Source organism: Trichoderma harzianum, assembly GCF_003025095.1.
Source record: "Trichoderma harzianum CBS 226.95 unplaced genomic scaffold M431scaffold_2, whole genome shotgun sequence".
Taxonomy (NCBI): domain Eukaryota; kingdom Fungi; phylum Ascomycota; class Sordariomycetes; order Hypocreales; family Hypocreaceae; genus Trichoderma; species Trichoderma harzianum.
This window is the reverse complement of record NW_020209250.1, coordinates 3,470,204-3,486,649: the sequence shown is the minus strand read 5'-3', so window position 1 is coordinate 3,486,649 and position 16,446 is coordinate 3,470,204. Positions and strand designations below refer to the sequence as shown.

The following is a 16,446-nucleotide window of genomic DNA, read 5'->3' as shown; positions in this document are numbered from 1 at the left end:
AAGACACTTTGGCCGAGTGGTTAAGGCGATGCCCTGCTATCTACAGGTATCATAGGCATTGTGTTCGCACGCGCAGGTTCGAATCCTGCAGGTGTCGCTCAATTCTTTTTTTTTGCCCTCATGTCCTCTTGAACGGCCATATGGCAGACTACTTACGATTGGTATCTTCTTCATTTTTGCTTCCATCAATGTGTATGTTGCTGAGCTCTCTACACTCAATCTTTATATGGTCAAACCACCAAGCATAATGGCGCCTCAGGGGCTGTTCATCGTTGGTCAAACACATTGGAATCAAAACATCACGAACGGCCATTGTATCCATCTGCATGTAATTTGTGATTACCAATCTAGCTGCATCGACTCAAGAGCAGGCTTTGTTTGTTCCTCGTCAGTTGAAATATTCGTCAACCCAGCTAGCCTCCTCTCCCCCTTAAAACAAGTCACCTATTATTCTAATCTTTTGTTTTTTCCATGAATACTATTGCTTCTCATCCATGCTATCCCCGTAGCCCCAATCTTTCTCTGAAATAATGAACAATGAGGGAGAAAAAAAAGTGGTTTTCGCTCCCAAGGACTGCTATCGAGTTCCTCCCGAGCCAGTTTGAATCCGGACTTTCTACACAATGATACTAAATAATCAACACACACGAGTCATTAAATCTGTAACCCTAGATTTTCGCTTTTTCCATGTCCGCCTCCAGGCCACGTCTAGGTCATCATTATTCTCTCTTCTTAGCGCGCCCCCATCTTGGAAAACTCATTCTGGAACCGCAGCTTGAAACCATTACACAGGGCACGCATGTCGGGATACTGATATCCCCTGAGCTCGAATCCTTGAGGAATGGTTCGCACCGGTAGGCCGATGACACGTGCCGTCTTGCTCGCCTTGAAGCATAGCCAAAAGTATCCTGGATGCTTGGTGTCGATGCAAAAGGCATATGCAGATCGGTTGGGGTTGGCATCCACATAAGTAATGAGCCATTTCTCTGCTTCGATGTTAGAAAGATATTCACCTAGGGATTCGGGTAACAAGTTGATCAAAGATGACTTACCAGTCTCGTTGCGTGACCTGTTTTGGTACTTGTCGTTTCTCATCATCTCTTCGACCTTTCGGGCCATGGCCTTAACATGATCCACGATCAACTCGTCAAGATCGCTATAGGTGTATTTGCCACCTATCCGGAGGAGCTTGCCAACAGAAAACTCTGTGTCCTTTTGCATTTCCAGGACGTCAATGTGTTGGTAAACGCCATCAGCAACCTTCCAGGTAATAGCCAGGTGGTCATTACCCTTTGAAGAGGGTCGAATGATGACCTCGCCAGGAGGCTGCGATCCAAGGTACTCTTCCGCCTGGATTGAGTTGTAGGGCTTGAAGTTGGGATGCTTGACCACACGCTGCGTCCTGCCTGTGGTCTTGTCTTTCTCACGAAGCTCCTCTTTGTCGGCAGCCTCGAGAGCATAGTCCCAGCCATCGCGGCCAAAGTTGATGGGAGCCTTGTAGGGGACGCGCAAAGACTCTTCCCGCATGGAAAGCTTGGCCATGAAATCCTTGTAGTTCATCTCAAGGATCTTAGCTTGCACCGTTTGCCCTGAGCTGAGGACGTCCTTGACAGAAGCCCGGTTCGATACTTCGTGGCCTTCTATCCTGCCTTCAATGCCGCAGTCCAGCTTCACAATGGCAAAGTCGTCTCTGACCATGCGCACGTTGACTGGAACAATCATGCCCTCACAGAGAGTCAACTTGGTTTCACCCGTAAACATGGTGAAAATGTCAGACGGCGTAAGGAGCGCAAAGCTTCTGCGCAACTCTTCGTAGGGCGCTTGCAGTTCGGCACTGATGGCCTCGAGAGTAGCTCGCTTGCGTTGGCTGAAATTCCTCTGCAACTGGTCGGCGTACTCATCAAGCACCAGCTCGTTGACCCTCTCTTGCTCGTCTTGCTTGAAGAGCTTTCGCACGATGGCGCCAGGTCCGTTCTCATCCGTCTCCGCTTTAACGTCCTCTTCATCCAATTCAAGCGCATCTGCCGCCATCTTGCGGCCCAATTCGTAGTCTTCAGGGTGAACACGAGTGTTGTCAAGAGGATCCGATGAGGGATTCGTTGCGTCGTACTCGATATACAGAAAACTGGCACAGTTGTTCCAGACACGTGGTCCAACAACTGGTAGCTTTCCGCTGTCTGGGTCACCGACAAGCTCGTCTCTTGTGTTGACTACGCCTCCGTTTGCGTTGATGGTCTTGATTACGCTGGTGGCCTTTCGCGGTCCCAATCCTGCGACAAAAGGGAGAAGATTGGCCGTGTAAGTGTCCGTCATGGCATCGTTGATGTTGACTCCAACCATATTGACAGTATCAACCATGGCAGATTCCAAATATTTCATCAGCTTATCCGGAGGCAGCAAGCTTTGGCATGGGTGGAATGAAAGAGACGATACATCTTTGCCAAGCGCAGCGTATTCTTTCATCGGGTTCTGCAAATATCGCGCCAAGGCGATGCAGTATCTTGTGATGGGGTTAAGAGAAGGGTGCTCAGCCATGGCACGAGGGCTATCTTTGTAAAGGCGTGCGACTTCATCCTCGACGACGATGACTTCAAGCAGCTCGGTTCGGTAGTCGTTCGTCTCGGGGTCCTCAAACTCTGCCCCCATGAGACTCTTCTCGCTCACAAGGCCCTCCAAGTCGCGGACCAGCTTTTGCGTATCCGATGACCAGCCGCTGACACCAATGACATCAGGCCGTCGCCGCCGCACAAGCTCAACAAAATTCTCGCGCTGTGTTTCGTCTCTGCCGAGGTTGCCAAACTTGCCTTGTTCAAGCACCCTGCCTTCTTCCTCCACCCAAGCCCAGCACACGGGGTCGCGAGTAGGGTCGCCACCTCCGTTGGACAGAACAAGCACTCGCGGTGTGGTACCCAGGATCATACCCTTGGGCTTGTAGGGAGCTTGATCAAGCTTGCGGTAGAACTCTTGTCGACACATCTTGAGAACTTCATCCTGACAGAAAGTCCGAATAACTTCCTTGATGTTCTTGGCCACAATCTTTTCCAGCTTAGGGTAAGCAAGATCCAACACCTTTTTGCGCTCCTCTCGCCACTGCTCTGCTCGATCACTAAAGTTCTCTGACTCGAACTCTTGATAAAGCTGCCTCCGGAAATCGTATCGTGAAGGCATCTCGAGTTTAATCTCCACGAGGCCCTCTTCCTCAGCGCGCATCATCTTGAGGAACACTTCGGGTTGGTGTACCAGATCCGCGATGGCCTGGTTCTGGATGTACTTGATTTCGTAGTACGGGTGGGTGTCGTCAATCTTTCGCAGGCCCTTGTCAGTTCGACGACAGCTAATTTCAGCCGCCTGGTAAAAGGAAGCTCTCAAGTACTTGCGCATCCGGGGACTGGCAAACAGCTCTTCAGCATACATTTGACGGGCAGCATTCATGACTTGATCACCGGTGTTAAAGCTGTCATCAAGCAGGCTGTCTGCCAGATCCATCGGATACTGCTCGTGGTCATCCGGAGCGACTTTTCTACCTTGACGAAGGGCATTCTTCGCTAGCTGGTCGGCAGTTATACCATAGGCTTTGACAAAGTAGTAGGCTTTTCCATTGCGAACACGGTCAAACAGTGAAGATTTTGAACCTGGGCGTTTCGTTTGCGATACGCTACCGGATAGAGTCGCGAGGTCCTTCAGTTTGTTGGCATACTGGAACTGCAGATAATCCTGCAGGTCTTGAATCTCTTCCATGGTGGTAGCCTCGGGAATCATCTCCTCGACCATGTCGTCTTGGACATCCATAGATTTGAGGTTCTCAAACGACTTTTCAAGAGAATTCCTTTTTTCCACGAATGAGCGGAATTTGATATCGAGCTCGAGAATTCTCCATAGATCATCCTGGTTCAGCAGCTTGTCTGACTGAATCGTATAATCAGGGCCGTCGGGATCGTCCCTTGTGGACTTGCGAATTTTCTTGGAGTGAAGGAGGTAATCCTTTCGGTGCTGAAACACAAATGGAACCTCGACTTCGTCGACAATGAAGAACTCGAGTACTTTACCAACTGCCTTGCCAAAAGGGGCTTGGAGTTCCTGAGCCAAACCCTTCTTCGGCCATAGCTGGTTGGTAATCCATCGGGCCTCCTCCTTGAATTGATCGGGAGTGAGTTGCAGGTTCTTGAACGCTTTGCGGTCGAGTTGAAAGCGTTCGGGCTCGTCTGTAAATCGAATCTCGTTATCCTCGTCGGTGAGCAATTTTTCCTTGAGCTGTGAAGGCTCAAAGACGTCCTTGAGCTCGATCCCCTGCTCCTCTCTCTCTCGGTCCTCCTCCTCTTCTTCCATCTGGAGTGCCCAGTCGTAGTCTTCGCCGTTGCCAAAGATGGCCTCCATATCATCCAGCGCATCCTTGTCCAGACCGGTGGTATCGACGACACCACCGACACCGCGATCCCTAGGGCGGGCGACTTCGGCATCTTCCTGCTGGCGTATGCGCTCATCCTCATCTTCGGGGTAGTCTTCCTCGATGAAGTCGTCGAACTCGTCGACTTGGGAACGGAAGCCAGGTCTACCGTAGCCACGTTGCTCGGCAGCGTCCTCGTCATCGTCTGCGAAGATTTCTTCCAAGCCTCGCTTTTCGTGGGCTGAATCGTCTTCGTCTCGGTGGCCGCGTTTGAGGCGTTTGAACTTTGACTAAATATGAGGTGTTAACAAAGAAAAAGGGTCAGACGAGCAGTGAGTGACTAACTGGTGCCTGGGGCTTTGGCTGTTCCCCAAACTGCTCGCCAATGAGTTCCAAATCTTCCTCGTCGAGTGCTTCTTCCTCTTCACGATTTCGATGCTCTCGCTTTCTCTTTACCGGCCGGCTGTCGACGTCGGACTCGACCTCTTCTTCCTCTTCGTCCTCATCGACAATGAAGCCCTCGCGGATCTAGGCGAAGTAGTCGCGTTAGTTGAAGATCGTGTCAGCAGTCAATAGCGGTCCAGTATTACCTTGCGAGCCTCTTCTTCGTCATCATCGTCTTCTTCTTCTTCGCTAGAATCGTCGACACGGGCGGATGGCTTCCTTCGACGTTCCTCGCCAGTATCCTCGTCAAAAGATTCGTCATCTTCCTCGTCATCCAACTCGGCCTCTCCCGAAATCAGGTCGCGCATAGCGGAGCTCATCTTGTCGGTGCCTGGCGCTATCGCGTTGGGAGGATGTCACAAGGTTGATCGAGGGACTCGCGTCCGAATTGGGCGCGGATAACGCAATTCAGCTAATATCCGGAGAGATTTCCGATGAAGACTGGCAGAAGGCCTTGATTCCGGCGAAAATTGTCAAAGAGCTCGATGAGGCCAACTGACTTCTCTCTCCTGACAAGCCTACATGAATTTTTGAGCAGTCTCGGCGACCACCTTCAGCCTCGTGTCGCGTGTGGCAGGGGGTAGAGCGGAATTATATTTATCCGTTTTCGAAAATGCTTATGTAACTACTGCGAGCTGCATGCTCCGCCATCAAATCCTCCGAAGCCTATCGAGAAATACACAAAGTTAGCTGCAATAGGGTTTGATTTCTCAAAGGGCCGAAAATGAGAGAAAAGTAACTATATGCGCCTAAAGGTTTCCAGTACATGGACAGTACACTAGTTATGAAAATTCTTTTGCAAAATTGCTCGGCAATTCTGTTCTTTTTACTTTCCACTATCTCGTTTGCCATTATCCCATACTTGAGCAGACTATCAAATGTGAGCATAGTTTGAACACGGCCGGGGATAAGGAGAATTATCTGCTCTTGAAGATGACTAGCAGCAATTTGTTGTGCTAATAGTATCCGTCTGCAGCCCAGTCGACATATACGATACGCTCCCCCACCTCCAAACATTCGGCAAACGGCAAATACTGCAGCTGGCTCTAGTTTCAAGATCGGGCCTCAGCTCTGGATTGCTACAGTACAAGCCAGTGTGGAGTCGCAGGCCTGATACCAGCATGTATTGACGAGTATGGCAGAAGCTGGCCCCGCAGGTTGCGGCAGCCCGGAGACTTAAATTAGAAGACGGATTGAGGACCCCACATCGACATCTAGCTATTGATTGGTATTGAAAGAGAGGGAGCATGAGAGCTTTGGTGAAGCAGTGCTGCAAGGCGGTTCGTATTGGTTCACTCGTCGGCCAGTAGAATGGCGAGCTGGATTATATCAGATCAGGAGATTGAGATATCACCTTATGAACTGGTCACGTCTACTATCGATTAGACTGTCAAGCGCCTTTCTGTTGCAATGCCAAGTTAACAAGAGCTTTACTGGAGTTGCATGTCTATGATACCCTGGAAGGGAAACTTCACAGCTGAAATTGGATGATGCTGTATTATATGACTGATCGGGTTTATGACAGGTACAAACGATGATCGATGACATTTACTCCCTAGATGCTAAACGAAATCCAGAAAAAGATAAAGCTGCGCCGGTGAGCTGTCGTTCTAGGGGAACATCGCAATAGGCAGGCCAGTTCATCCAAGTCATCCTAGGGACACATGTAGATGCACTGAAACAACTTTTCGTAACACTACGTCATGGGGAATAATGGGTCAATATCCAAACAAGGCAACGCTCATGGAAGATGAGACGGCAACGGTGCGCCTGGACTGGCATCAAAGGGACATTCGCCTGCGCTGGAGTCGTTTACATGGCCCTAGAGAAAGGAGATGACGGATTCTTTCACCTGAATCGTCCCGCAGCCAGACGCGCTAGTCGGATGCCATGCGTGTGTTCCATTGCACCTCTACAGTATTATGTATGCACCTTTAGGGGTCAATGCCAGATCTGGGTACCTGATGCATGATTGGTGAGGGTCAAGCGCGCCCAGGAGCGTTTAACATGTTAGCCGGGTTTCATCCCTCTGTGCTTCGTATACATGAGGCATCCCCATCTTTCAAAACATGTCCAAACGTGCCGGCTCTTCGCTAAGATGCGCGGGAATGGCCCCGGCCCCGCTGATGAGCCCAGCTGCCCGCGACTCGTGTGAGCATTTTGGTGATGATGAACACAACAAGCACGGAGCACGGAGTTGTGCTGATATTATCAGTGCGCCGCAAAGCTATGATAGGGGGAGCCAGGCTTGGGCGCCTAAACAAGGCCAGCGATTTAGGGGCTGGTGGTGGTGGCTCTTGGGGTCGCCCAAACAGGCAACGTGCATTCAACAACGATTCTTTTGGTGGCTGCTTGGCTATAAAAATAGAACTCGGTACAGCATGATTGGAGAAATTCTCCTGACGCGGGATTTCATCTCATGTCCTGGCGTTGGCAACTGGTCAAGTGCATTGTTGAAAAATCCTTTGCAGCCCGTCCGGAGATATTTAATAAAGGACAAGTGCAGGCCTCCATGGGAGTCAATCTCAGTTGATCCACGGTTCTTTCTTTGTTCTGAACTGCCCTGAGCCTTTGTAGCTTCCAGGTTTCGCTCCAGACCCCAAACCGACCAGGATCACGTTATCTCTGCAGGACCCCACACTGGACCGCTGCAGCGCTACAAGGCACCTGGGCACCACTAATTAACGTGCCCGTAGCCTCGACCATTTCGTGCACGGAGGACGGACAACCGCCCGTAAATATCCCCCACGGCTCCCGAACTTCGAGGGGTGTCCTCTATTCTGCGGAGAAGCGAAACGACCACCAGAGGCATTTCCGACGTGATACTCGCTTGCTTCTCTTCGTCTCTCTGAGGCTGTATACGACTTTTCATCTAGGCAGGGCCAGCATAGTCTGAACCTGTTCGAAACCGACCGCCAGCGACTTGACGAAGAATCTGCGCTATTCCGAGCGGCGACGACACATCGCTCATCTCTCCTACACGACAAGGCTTTGAACTTTCACCCACAGCCTTACTCGAAGAACACTGTCTGCTGGGCTAAGAAGGCTTTGCTTGTCTTTTGATCTGACTCTGGCGAGCCTTACCCAAGTGATTTGGACTTGAGCCCCCTAATCGACATCGACGCTCGCCCCTCGCCTTGGTGTGCCAAGCATCACCAATTCACCACTTCTTCTCCCGTTCAGCATCATCAAACTTTTGCCCAACATGGCTGACGCTTTCGCACCGCGCACGATGAAGCGCAAGAACGTCAAGGGACTTGCCCTGACGCCAGCAGCGCCACGACCTCCGCCACCGGCGGAAAGTGGCAGACGGCCTTCAGAGGTTAACAAAGACGAAGCCGGCAAGGAGGAACAGCTGGAAATTGGCATCGAGTACAAGCTCGACCTGAGACCAGAGGAACTTGAAGTCATAAAAGAACTCGGATCTGGCAATGGCGGTACCGTTAGCAAAGTCAGACATCTGACGACAGGGACCGTCATGGCTCGCAAGGTACTGTCCCTCCTGGCCCTCCCCTGACCTACTTCCTTGGTGTCCCTAATGGAGCCTCTGAGCTAATGCTGGATACCTAGATTATACACGTCGAGGCCAAGAAGGAGATGCGAAGGCGAATTGTTCGAGAGCTTCAGATTATGCACGGATGCCACTCCGACTACATTGTTACATTTTATGGTGCCTTTTTGAATCACAACAACGATGTCATTATGTGTATGGAGTATATGGATGTTGGGTAAGTTTCATTACATATATCCAAGACACGAGATTGGACCAATTGTACTGAATGTGACTGACTCTGATATCCGAATAGTGCACTCGACAGAGTTTCGAGAGTCTTTGGCCCAATCCGCGTGGATGTTTTGGGCAAGATTGCAGAGGCCACTCTGGGTGGCCTGACCTACCTTTACATCAAGCACCATATCATGCACCGAGATATCAAGCCGTCAAATATTCTCATCAACTCTCGCGGCTCCATCAAACTGTGCGACTTTGGAGTGTCTGGAGAGCTGGTCAACTCCATTGCCGATACCTTTGTCGGCACATCCACCTACATGGCCCCTGAGCGAATTCAGGGCGAGAAATACACAGTCAAGTCGGACGTCTGGAGTTTTGGTTTGACTATTATGGAGCTTGCCATTGGCAAATTCCCCTTTGCAAGCGAGCACATTGACGAAGATGACTCGGGTCCCGCTGGAATTTTGGATCTGCTGCAGCAGATTGTCAACGAGCCTGCCCCGAAGCTTCCCAAGAGCGACGCTTTCCCCAGCATCCTGGAGGACATGGTACAGAAGTGCTTGTTTAAGGAGCCAGAGAAGCGGCCTACCCCGCAAGAATTATTTGTAAGTTGATACCAGCCCCTTACCCTCGGCTTTTCGAATGGTGACTGAGACAACATTTTTAGGAGCGTGATCCTTTTGTGCAAGCTGCCAAGAGAACACCGGTAGACCTTAAGGAGTGGGCATTTAGCCTTATGGAGAGGGACAACCGCAAGTCTCATCTTGTACCCCAGCTTTCGCCTAGCGGCACCCACGAACTGCTTCGGTCAAGCGACTCATCGCCGCAGTCGCGAAATGAGGAGCTGCCGCTCGACACACCCCAATTCGGAGACATCCCCATTGCTGGAGCTGGAATCCTCTCACCAAGAGATCAGCTGGCTACGCAAAATCGATCACCATCGCGAAATGGTGTTGGCGCGAGCCGGCCCGCTCATCCGGGTCTCGGACAACGAGTTCCCACAAACTCGTCTTCTGGCTATTCAGATGGCTCCCATCACTCTTCACCCAACACCTTCAACCTTCCAGTCCGACCAGCGCCACCAACAAGTGCTTTTGCGCAAGGAGGATCGCAAAAATCAGCGTCAGACGAGGCACGAGGTCAGAGCCGGAGGCAAGTCAAAACCTACGGGCTGCCCCCGAACCCTTCATACGGCGTATAGGATCCGCCGCCACCTTACTATTGACCCTCTGACCTACTTATATCGACATCCTCTCGACAACTCTCTCTCTGCCTTAGCATCACCTCGGCGCAATTTCTTTTTTGATGGACATGTCTCTGTCTCCTCACGTCTGTTCTGATGAGAGGCGCCAAACAAAAATTGATAGCGAAAGAAGAAAATCTCTGGAACGATTATCTGAAATGAGCTGTGAGACAGCTATAAGTTACACATGGAAAGAAAAAAAACACTTCTTTTTTGTTGGTACACTTCATCGCAATGAAACCGCTTGGATCGTGTTACATGTTCTAGTGTGATGTACCTTAGGTATATGTAGCAAACGCAGAGCGTTTGAATCTAGCAACCCAGCTTGAGCTGAGAAAATAACAGATGAGATGAAAGAGAGAGAAAAGAAAGTGGCTTTTGCAAGTGAGCATTAAATGAATTTTGTATTTGCCATTTCCCTCCCGTATACAAAGAGTATATATATATATGCCTATGTCCAATGTAGTGTTGGTGGACTTGTTTACATGTATTGTGCTTGATGCTGAGAAGCGCCTAAATCTAACGTTTGGATATATGCGAAAAAATCACAATGGTAAACGCCCTGGTTCTATCACTCTCCCCTGAAATCCATTTTCCAGGATTTGAATTAAGTCGTTGAGCTTGTGGATTACCAAGTCGGTATGCTCATGGGTGGCCAGCTCCTTGTTCACGTCGTTGAGCAGCAACACGGTGGCAGCGCCCGCCAACCTCCCCGCCGTCAGATCATCGAGGGAATCGCCCACCATGATCAAGCCGCTGGTGTCCACGGCGCCGGAGCCGTCGACCAGGCCCCAGCTCTGGGCGATGTGCATGATACCTGCCGGATGGGGCTTAGGAGGGCGAAAGTCGCGGGTGATGACGGGATAGAACTGGGAGGCGGGCAGGAATTTGGAGATGAGGTGCTGGACGGGGATGTCGAAGTTGCGGGTGCAGATGGCCTTGGGCACCTGGTAGGCCTCGAGGTAGGACATGAGGTCCTGGAGGCCGGGCTGGGGCGTCTGCGAGGCCATGGCCTTGCGCTCGATGGCGCGGATGGCCTCGTGGGCGGGCGGCTGCTGGTGAGGGGGGAGCTTGTCGATGTGTTCGAGGATGTCCACTGACTGAGGGATGCCGAGGACGGAGCGCATTTCCCTGAACATGTATGTTTGAGGCTCACTATTGAGGATGTCAGAGGCAATGCCAATTTGTGAAGAACATCTTTTCCCATTTCATTCTCTTCATTCTCTTCTCCTCCCTTCTATTCTGTTCATCCTTTTGCCGTTCTCTTTCTTACATCTTGTTCCGTGGCAGAATGAGGGGCACATAAACGCAGTAAGCAAAATGAGTCAGTGACAAGGCTGTTGAGCAAAACTTGCCATTGCTCAAATGCCACCCGACAATATGAAAGACAAATCACTTGATCTTGTCCCTAGGACTATAGGGCAATCGCACTTGAGAGAAATATATAAAAAGAAAAAAGATTGAAGGCTTTTATAACAGAATGGGCTTCAGAAGAGAAGAGAAGAGCGTTGAAGTAAAAAGAAAGAAAAAACAATGGAAAAGAGAGGGGGCATTAGGTAAGACAGCTCAATCATTAGCTGGCTGTAGGGTGTTTCATACCACAATGTCCCGTCCATGTCAAATATGATGCCCCTCAGTATCGGATCGCTGTGGAATGGTGACAGGCCTGCTGCTGCTCGCAAAGGGGCGAACCTTCGAGGCCCCGGAGCAGCCATGGCGGACATGAGCCGTCGTCGGATGAACGAGTAGGTGGCCAGCGTGGGCGATTTGGCGTATGCTGATGAAGAGGGAAGCGGGACACCAGAAGCCAGACGCAGAAGCAGAGGCGTCTAAGTGAGTGGACGAGCAGACAGCGCGCCTGGGAGACTGCAAGACGGGATGGATGGGAGAAGGAAGAAGCGGCGCGGAACGACGTGAGGAGCAGGCTTATCGTGATTTCTAACCAGCAACCAGCAGGTCAGATAATAGCACAATGGCACTTGTTTTGGGCTCCATGAATGTGCACGGCGCCAAGCGTTAGAGTCAAGATCCGTTGCGTCTGGACATATGCAACAGGCTCAAACAGGCGACGGCACTGGAGCAAGGCCCGAGTTTAGGAGCACGCTGGAGCGCCTGATAACGGAAGGCATCAAATCAGATCGTGGCTAGTGGGCGGTCGGTGGTGGTGGCGCAGCCCGATGACAAGCTTCAAGCTGCTGTTGGACGTGCACAAGCGCCCAAATCAACAGTAAATCACGCCGTCCGTGATGCATCTGATCAAGTTGAGCTGCAATCCCGACTCCCGCTAGCAGTGCCACTCGACTGTCACATCTAATAGTTTATTGCTTCGGCACTAGCATTGCCGTGGGTGCATGGGATGGCGACGGCCGATTGGAGGTGGCCCAAGAGATCGCCAAGGGTTCAAGGCTCCATGGCTCACGATCTGGCGGTAATTGCAAATTGACAGCTTGCCCCAACCCCAAAGCCCGGAGTACATACAGCTGGCCCACCTGCTGGCCCCGCTGCAAAGTGTCAACATACCTGTTCTACTCCGTAACGAGTGCCGGTACCTGAGCAGCCCAGCACTGGCGCTCCAGCACGCTCAGGGCCGCTAACGACCGCTGCGCCCCATGCCATAAGCTCCCGGCATTCGGTCCCGCCAAGTGTTTACAGTAGCGGACAGTACGGAGTACGTGCACCTGATTCAATTTTCAAACTTGTTCCCGTCCCGTCTCAATGCTCTCTTGTCACCGCGGCAGCTGGCTCAGCTAGCTTAGTACCTGAGCTTCCCACGATAGCAGCCCAACCCTGCCCTAGCCATCCATCAACCACCACACAGACGCCAGCTGAACAGCATTGCCTCCAGCAGCCGAATCGCGGGCTGACCTGGAGACACGGCCCAGGGCCTTTCTCGAGCCCATGAGAATGCCCGTTCTGTCCCGCAGCAGACGCGGCCGACGCTTCCAGTCATGAGCAGCTCCAACGGCAGCAGAGACAGCTCCAGCTCCATGTCCTCGACGACGGCCGCATTGCCGCCCGCGCGTCCCTCCAAGAGGAGTGTACGTGAACTCGCCTTCCCCCTTCCAGATTACTCTGCATGAGGCGCTTTGCTAAACTCGGCCGTTTCGTTTCCTATCAATAGAAAATGCGCAATGGCACCTTCATCATCCCTGCCACGGGCGAGCGCTCCCGGCGCCAATTCACCCTCCGCACTCCCAGGACCCGGTCACACTGCAATGGATCTGAGCGTCGCCCGCCAACAACTTCGGTGAATTCGGTTGGTCAGCATCTCCAGGCAGCTTCGAGAGCTGTGCGGTCCAAGTCGATGGCGGCCTGGCGATGGCTGCAGACTGACGAGGGCCGGCAGGTGCTCAAGTGCACGCTGGCATATTTCTTGGGCACTACGGCGACGTTTTGGCCGCCGTTGTCCAACTTCTTGGGCCGTCGGGATGGCAAACACATTGCGGCGACGTTGACAGTGTACTTCCACCCGGCCCGGACGGCTGGGTCTATGCTGGAGGCCGTTGTGATTGCTATTGTGGCCGTGGTATATGCCGAGCTGGTCTGTATGCTGTCGATGGGGATAGCGATTGCCTCTCGCGCCATCTCTGGATCTGCCACTCCCGCACATGCCATCGTCCTACTTGTATGCATTGGAGGCGGTCTTGGCTTGGTCGGCTGGACTAAGCAGCGATTGAACCAGCCCCTTGTCAACACCGCCTCTACCTTGGCATCAATGGCCATTATATCCATCATTACCAAAGAAGAATCCGTCAATAATGGCTACTTCTCCGTGGATAAGATCATCCAGATGTTTAAGCTGTTATTGCTTGGAATCACCTTTACCGTGGCTGTTAACCTCCTGCTATGGCGCGTGTCGGCAAGAAAAGTGTTGCGCCAGTCTATCCTTACTGCAGCGGTGGCGCTGAGTGATCGCTTGTCTTTTATCACCAGTGGGTTTTTAAACGGATCGGAGGACGAGGTCAACTCTCCTGAGTATGCCCAGGCATCCGCTCAGTATAATTCGGCATATGCTCAGATAATGACGACTCTTCGGGAGTCTAAAATCGAGCAATACTTTCTCGGGAGAGAGGACATATACCGGTTGGATAAACGTCTCATCAAGTCGTTGGAAACGCTATCACAGGCGACTGGGGGTCTGCGTAGTGCGCTCCAGACCCAGCTGACGCTTCTGAAAGAGGGACCCAACTCTATTGTGCCGCCGCAATCGCACCTATTTTCTCCTGAGCCAGTGTCTGGAATGACTCGAAGTGTTTCATACTTTTCTGACGGCCTATCAGTCATTGAAGAAGACGAATTCGAGCGTCGCTCGGCCCTCAATAGCCACTCAGACCCTACTCTCGATAAGTCGCCCATCTTTCGTGTGCCATCCGATATATTCGCGCTCTTTTTGGCACTGCTGGGCCCTTCGATGAAATCTTTGGCGTATACTCTATCAGAAACGCTGAAAGAGAACCCCTTTGGCAAGCACCCCGAAGACCAGGTGGCTGTCAATGTGCATCTGCGTGCTAGCCTCCGGGATGCTGTGAATCTGTACAACAATGCCAGAGGCAAGGCCCTTCGCGAATTATATCGAAGCATCGAGCTCGGAAGATCGCGAACCGAAAATATTCAAGCTGATATAGAAGAAGTTGCCGCTGCTTGTGGCCACTTTTCCTTCAGTTTGCAGGCAGTGGCTGAGGAAATGGATGCGTACCTCGATGTGCTTGAATCATTGCAAAATCCGGTGGCACATCAAGATCGAAGCTGGAGGTGGCTCAAGTTCTGGAGGCACTGGAAGCTTTTTCAACGCCGCAGCGACCGTGATGCAGAACATGAACCCCTCCTGGTCAGAAAGCCGAGGGGCCGAATGAAGTCACCTACCCCTCAGGGTCTACCCAAGGCCATGCTGAAGAAGAGAGACTCGTTTCATTGGGATGCCTCACCGCAGAACTCCAATTCCTTTGTTCGCAAATGCTCCCAGGCTTTACTAAAGTTTCTTCGATTCCTAACGCGCGAGGATGTGCTGTTTGGAATCAAAGTAGGTATTGGTGCCGTTTTATGGGCCATGCTTGCTTTCATTCCTGCTACGAGGCCAGTGTATCAACACTGGAGGGGCGAATGGGGTCTTCTGTCCTACATGATTGTTGTCGGAATGACAACTGGTGCCTCCAACACAACGGGTAGCTCCCGATTCATTGGAACCCTAATAGGGGGAACCTGTGCTTGCTTCGCATGGTCGATAAGCATGACCAATCCCTGGCTCCTTGAGCTCTGCACCGTCATTGTCGCGCTGGGAAACTTTTATGTGATTCTAGTCATGAAGAAGGCTCCCCTGGGGAGAATTTCGCTTCTGGCATACAACGTCATTGTGCTGTATGCTTACAGCTTGACGCAAGATGTTGATGATGACGATGACGATGAGGGTGGAATAGATCCCCTCATTTTCGAGATTACGTACCATCGTGTAGTGGCGGTTACGTTGGGAATCTTGTGGGGTATTCTCGTCTGTCGACTGCTGTGGCCAATCTCTGGGAGGAAGAAATTCAGAGAGGGACTCTCGGTGCTATATCTGCAGCTTGGGCTCATTTGGAAGCGCGGACCTCTGGCTGCTTTGCTAGAGGGGGGTGATGATGGTATGGATTTCATGAAGGAGGGCGAACAGATAGCCCTTCGGCGATATGGTATGGTTAAACCCCCTTTACGTGTCTGATTACTCTCGCTAATCAGTGTTATCTGTATACAGTTTTCAAACTGGAGTCGCTGCGAGACTCTGCTAAATCTGAGTTTGAACTTCGCGGGCCGTTCCCTGACGCTGCCTATGGCCGCATTATGCGCTCTACGAAACACATACTAGACGGCCTTTACGCTATGCGTCTCATTACACAGCGTCGAGACACGCTCTCAGAGGGCGAGAGTGCCCTGCTGGAAATTACGGCTGCTGAAAGGGTACAGCTGTGCGAACGCCTATGCCACGTTTTCCAAGTCCTGGCGTCGTGCGTTATGCTGGAGTATCCTCTTACGGATGCCATTCCTACTATTGACCGTACCAGAGACCGCCTCTTGAACAAAATCTATCAATACCGCAAGAATCATATGGAGATGAACTTGAGAAACGGTGAGGACGATGCTGTTCAGGCCATGACGGAAGAAAAAGATTATGCTTTGCTTTATGCGTATACCCTTGTCACGGCGCAGGTGGCCGCCGAATTGAAGAAGATTAAGAAGGAGATTGAGGGCCTGTATGGAGTCTTGCATCAAGATGAACTGCTGTTGGAGTAATATACGACGAGAAGCAAGACGAAATAGGATGAGTGAAAAGGTGTTTTTAGATACCCAAGCATACACGACTTTTTGGGGTAAAATAATATGGGTTTGGATATTCATGACGGGAAAGGATCAAATGAAGCATATGAAGCGAATCATGATGGCGCAAGGCTTTTGATTTCTTGAATATTTGAGATATATAACATGGCAATATTGTGTCTCGGTTTGATCAATTTTCATCATAATGTGTTTCATATCCATTGTCTAGTCGTCCCTGACTGGGTAGTTATTTCATGCGTTACGTGATGCTACATCTAATTCCATATCCCACCAAGCAAGATTCCCTTTTCTTCCCTTATATCAACAGACCCTATTTCCCTCTAATGCTTGTGCCTACAT

General features: G+C 51.2%; 5 protein-coding genes and 1 non-coding gene across 6 annotated transcripts; 4 read left to right on the top strand and 2 right to left on the bottom strand.

Moving 5' to 3' along the window:
• The first annotated feature begins 2 nt into the window (after nucleotides 1-2).
• M431DRAFT_t32 lies at nucleotides 3-97 on the top strand. Its single transcript has one exon. It is a non-coding gene; the product is annotated as a tRNA-Ser (tRNA).
• Nucleotides 98-732: 635 nt separating this feature from the next.
• On the bottom strand, nucleotides 733-5,148 carry M431DRAFT_75757 (hypothetical protein; the record flags this gene model as incomplete). The annotated part of the gene is made up of 4 exons (XM_024922386.1): nucleotides 733-989; nucleotides 1,053-4,674; nucleotides 4,730-4,912; nucleotides 4,975-5,148. The coding sequence occupies 4 exons, from the start codon at nucleotides 5,146-5,148 to the stop codon at nucleotides 733-735; spliced, it is 4,236 nt and encodes a 1,411-aa protein (XP_024779380.1).
• Nucleotides 5,149-5,537: 389 nt separating this feature from the next.
• M431DRAFT_504666 (hypothetical protein) lies at nucleotides 5,538-6,436 on the top strand. Its single transcript, XM_024918504.1, has 2 exons — nucleotides 5,538-5,708; nucleotides 5,805-6,436. Exons 1-2 carry the CDS (start codon nucleotides 5,595-5,597, stop codon nucleotides 5,940-5,942), a joined length of 252 nt encoding a protein of 83 aa, XP_024779379.1. The 5' UTR covers nucleotides 5,538-5,594; the 3' UTR covers nucleotides 5,943-6,436.
• Nucleotides 6,437-8,033: 1,597 nt separating this feature from the next.
• M431DRAFT_2263 (hypothetical protein) lies at nucleotides 8,034-9,759 on the top strand (the record flags this gene model as incomplete). The annotated part of the gene is made up of 4 exons (XM_024913608.1): nucleotides 8,034-8,318; nucleotides 8,399-8,556; nucleotides 8,635-9,163; nucleotides 9,226-9,759. 4 exons carry the CDS (start codon nucleotides 8,034-8,036, stop codon nucleotides 9,757-9,759), a joined length of 1,506 nt encoding a protein of 501 aa, XP_024779378.1.
• A 587-nt stretch (nucleotides 9,760-10,346) lies between these two features.
• Nucleotides 10,347-11,516, bottom strand: M431DRAFT_491316 (hypothetical protein; the record flags this gene model as incomplete). The annotated part of the gene is made up of 2 exons (XM_024916894.1): nucleotides 10,347-10,956; nucleotides 11,401-11,516. 2 exons carry the CDS (start codon nucleotides 11,514-11,516, stop codon nucleotides 10,347-10,349), a joined length of 726 nt encoding a protein of 241 aa, XP_024779377.1.
• Nucleotides 11,517-12,660: 1,144 nt separating this feature from the next.
• On the top strand, nucleotides 12,661-16,255 carry M431DRAFT_312304 (hypothetical protein). Its single transcript, XM_024914233.1, has 2 exons — nucleotides 12,661-15,464; nucleotides 15,527-16,255. Exons 1-2 carry the CDS (start codon nucleotides 12,926-12,928, stop codon nucleotides 16,060-16,062), a joined length of 3,075 nt encoding a protein of 1,024 aa, XP_024779376.1. The 5' UTR covers nucleotides 12,661-12,925; the 3' UTR covers nucleotides 16,063-16,255.
• The last annotated feature ends 191 nt before the right edge of the window (nucleotides 16,256-16,446 follow it).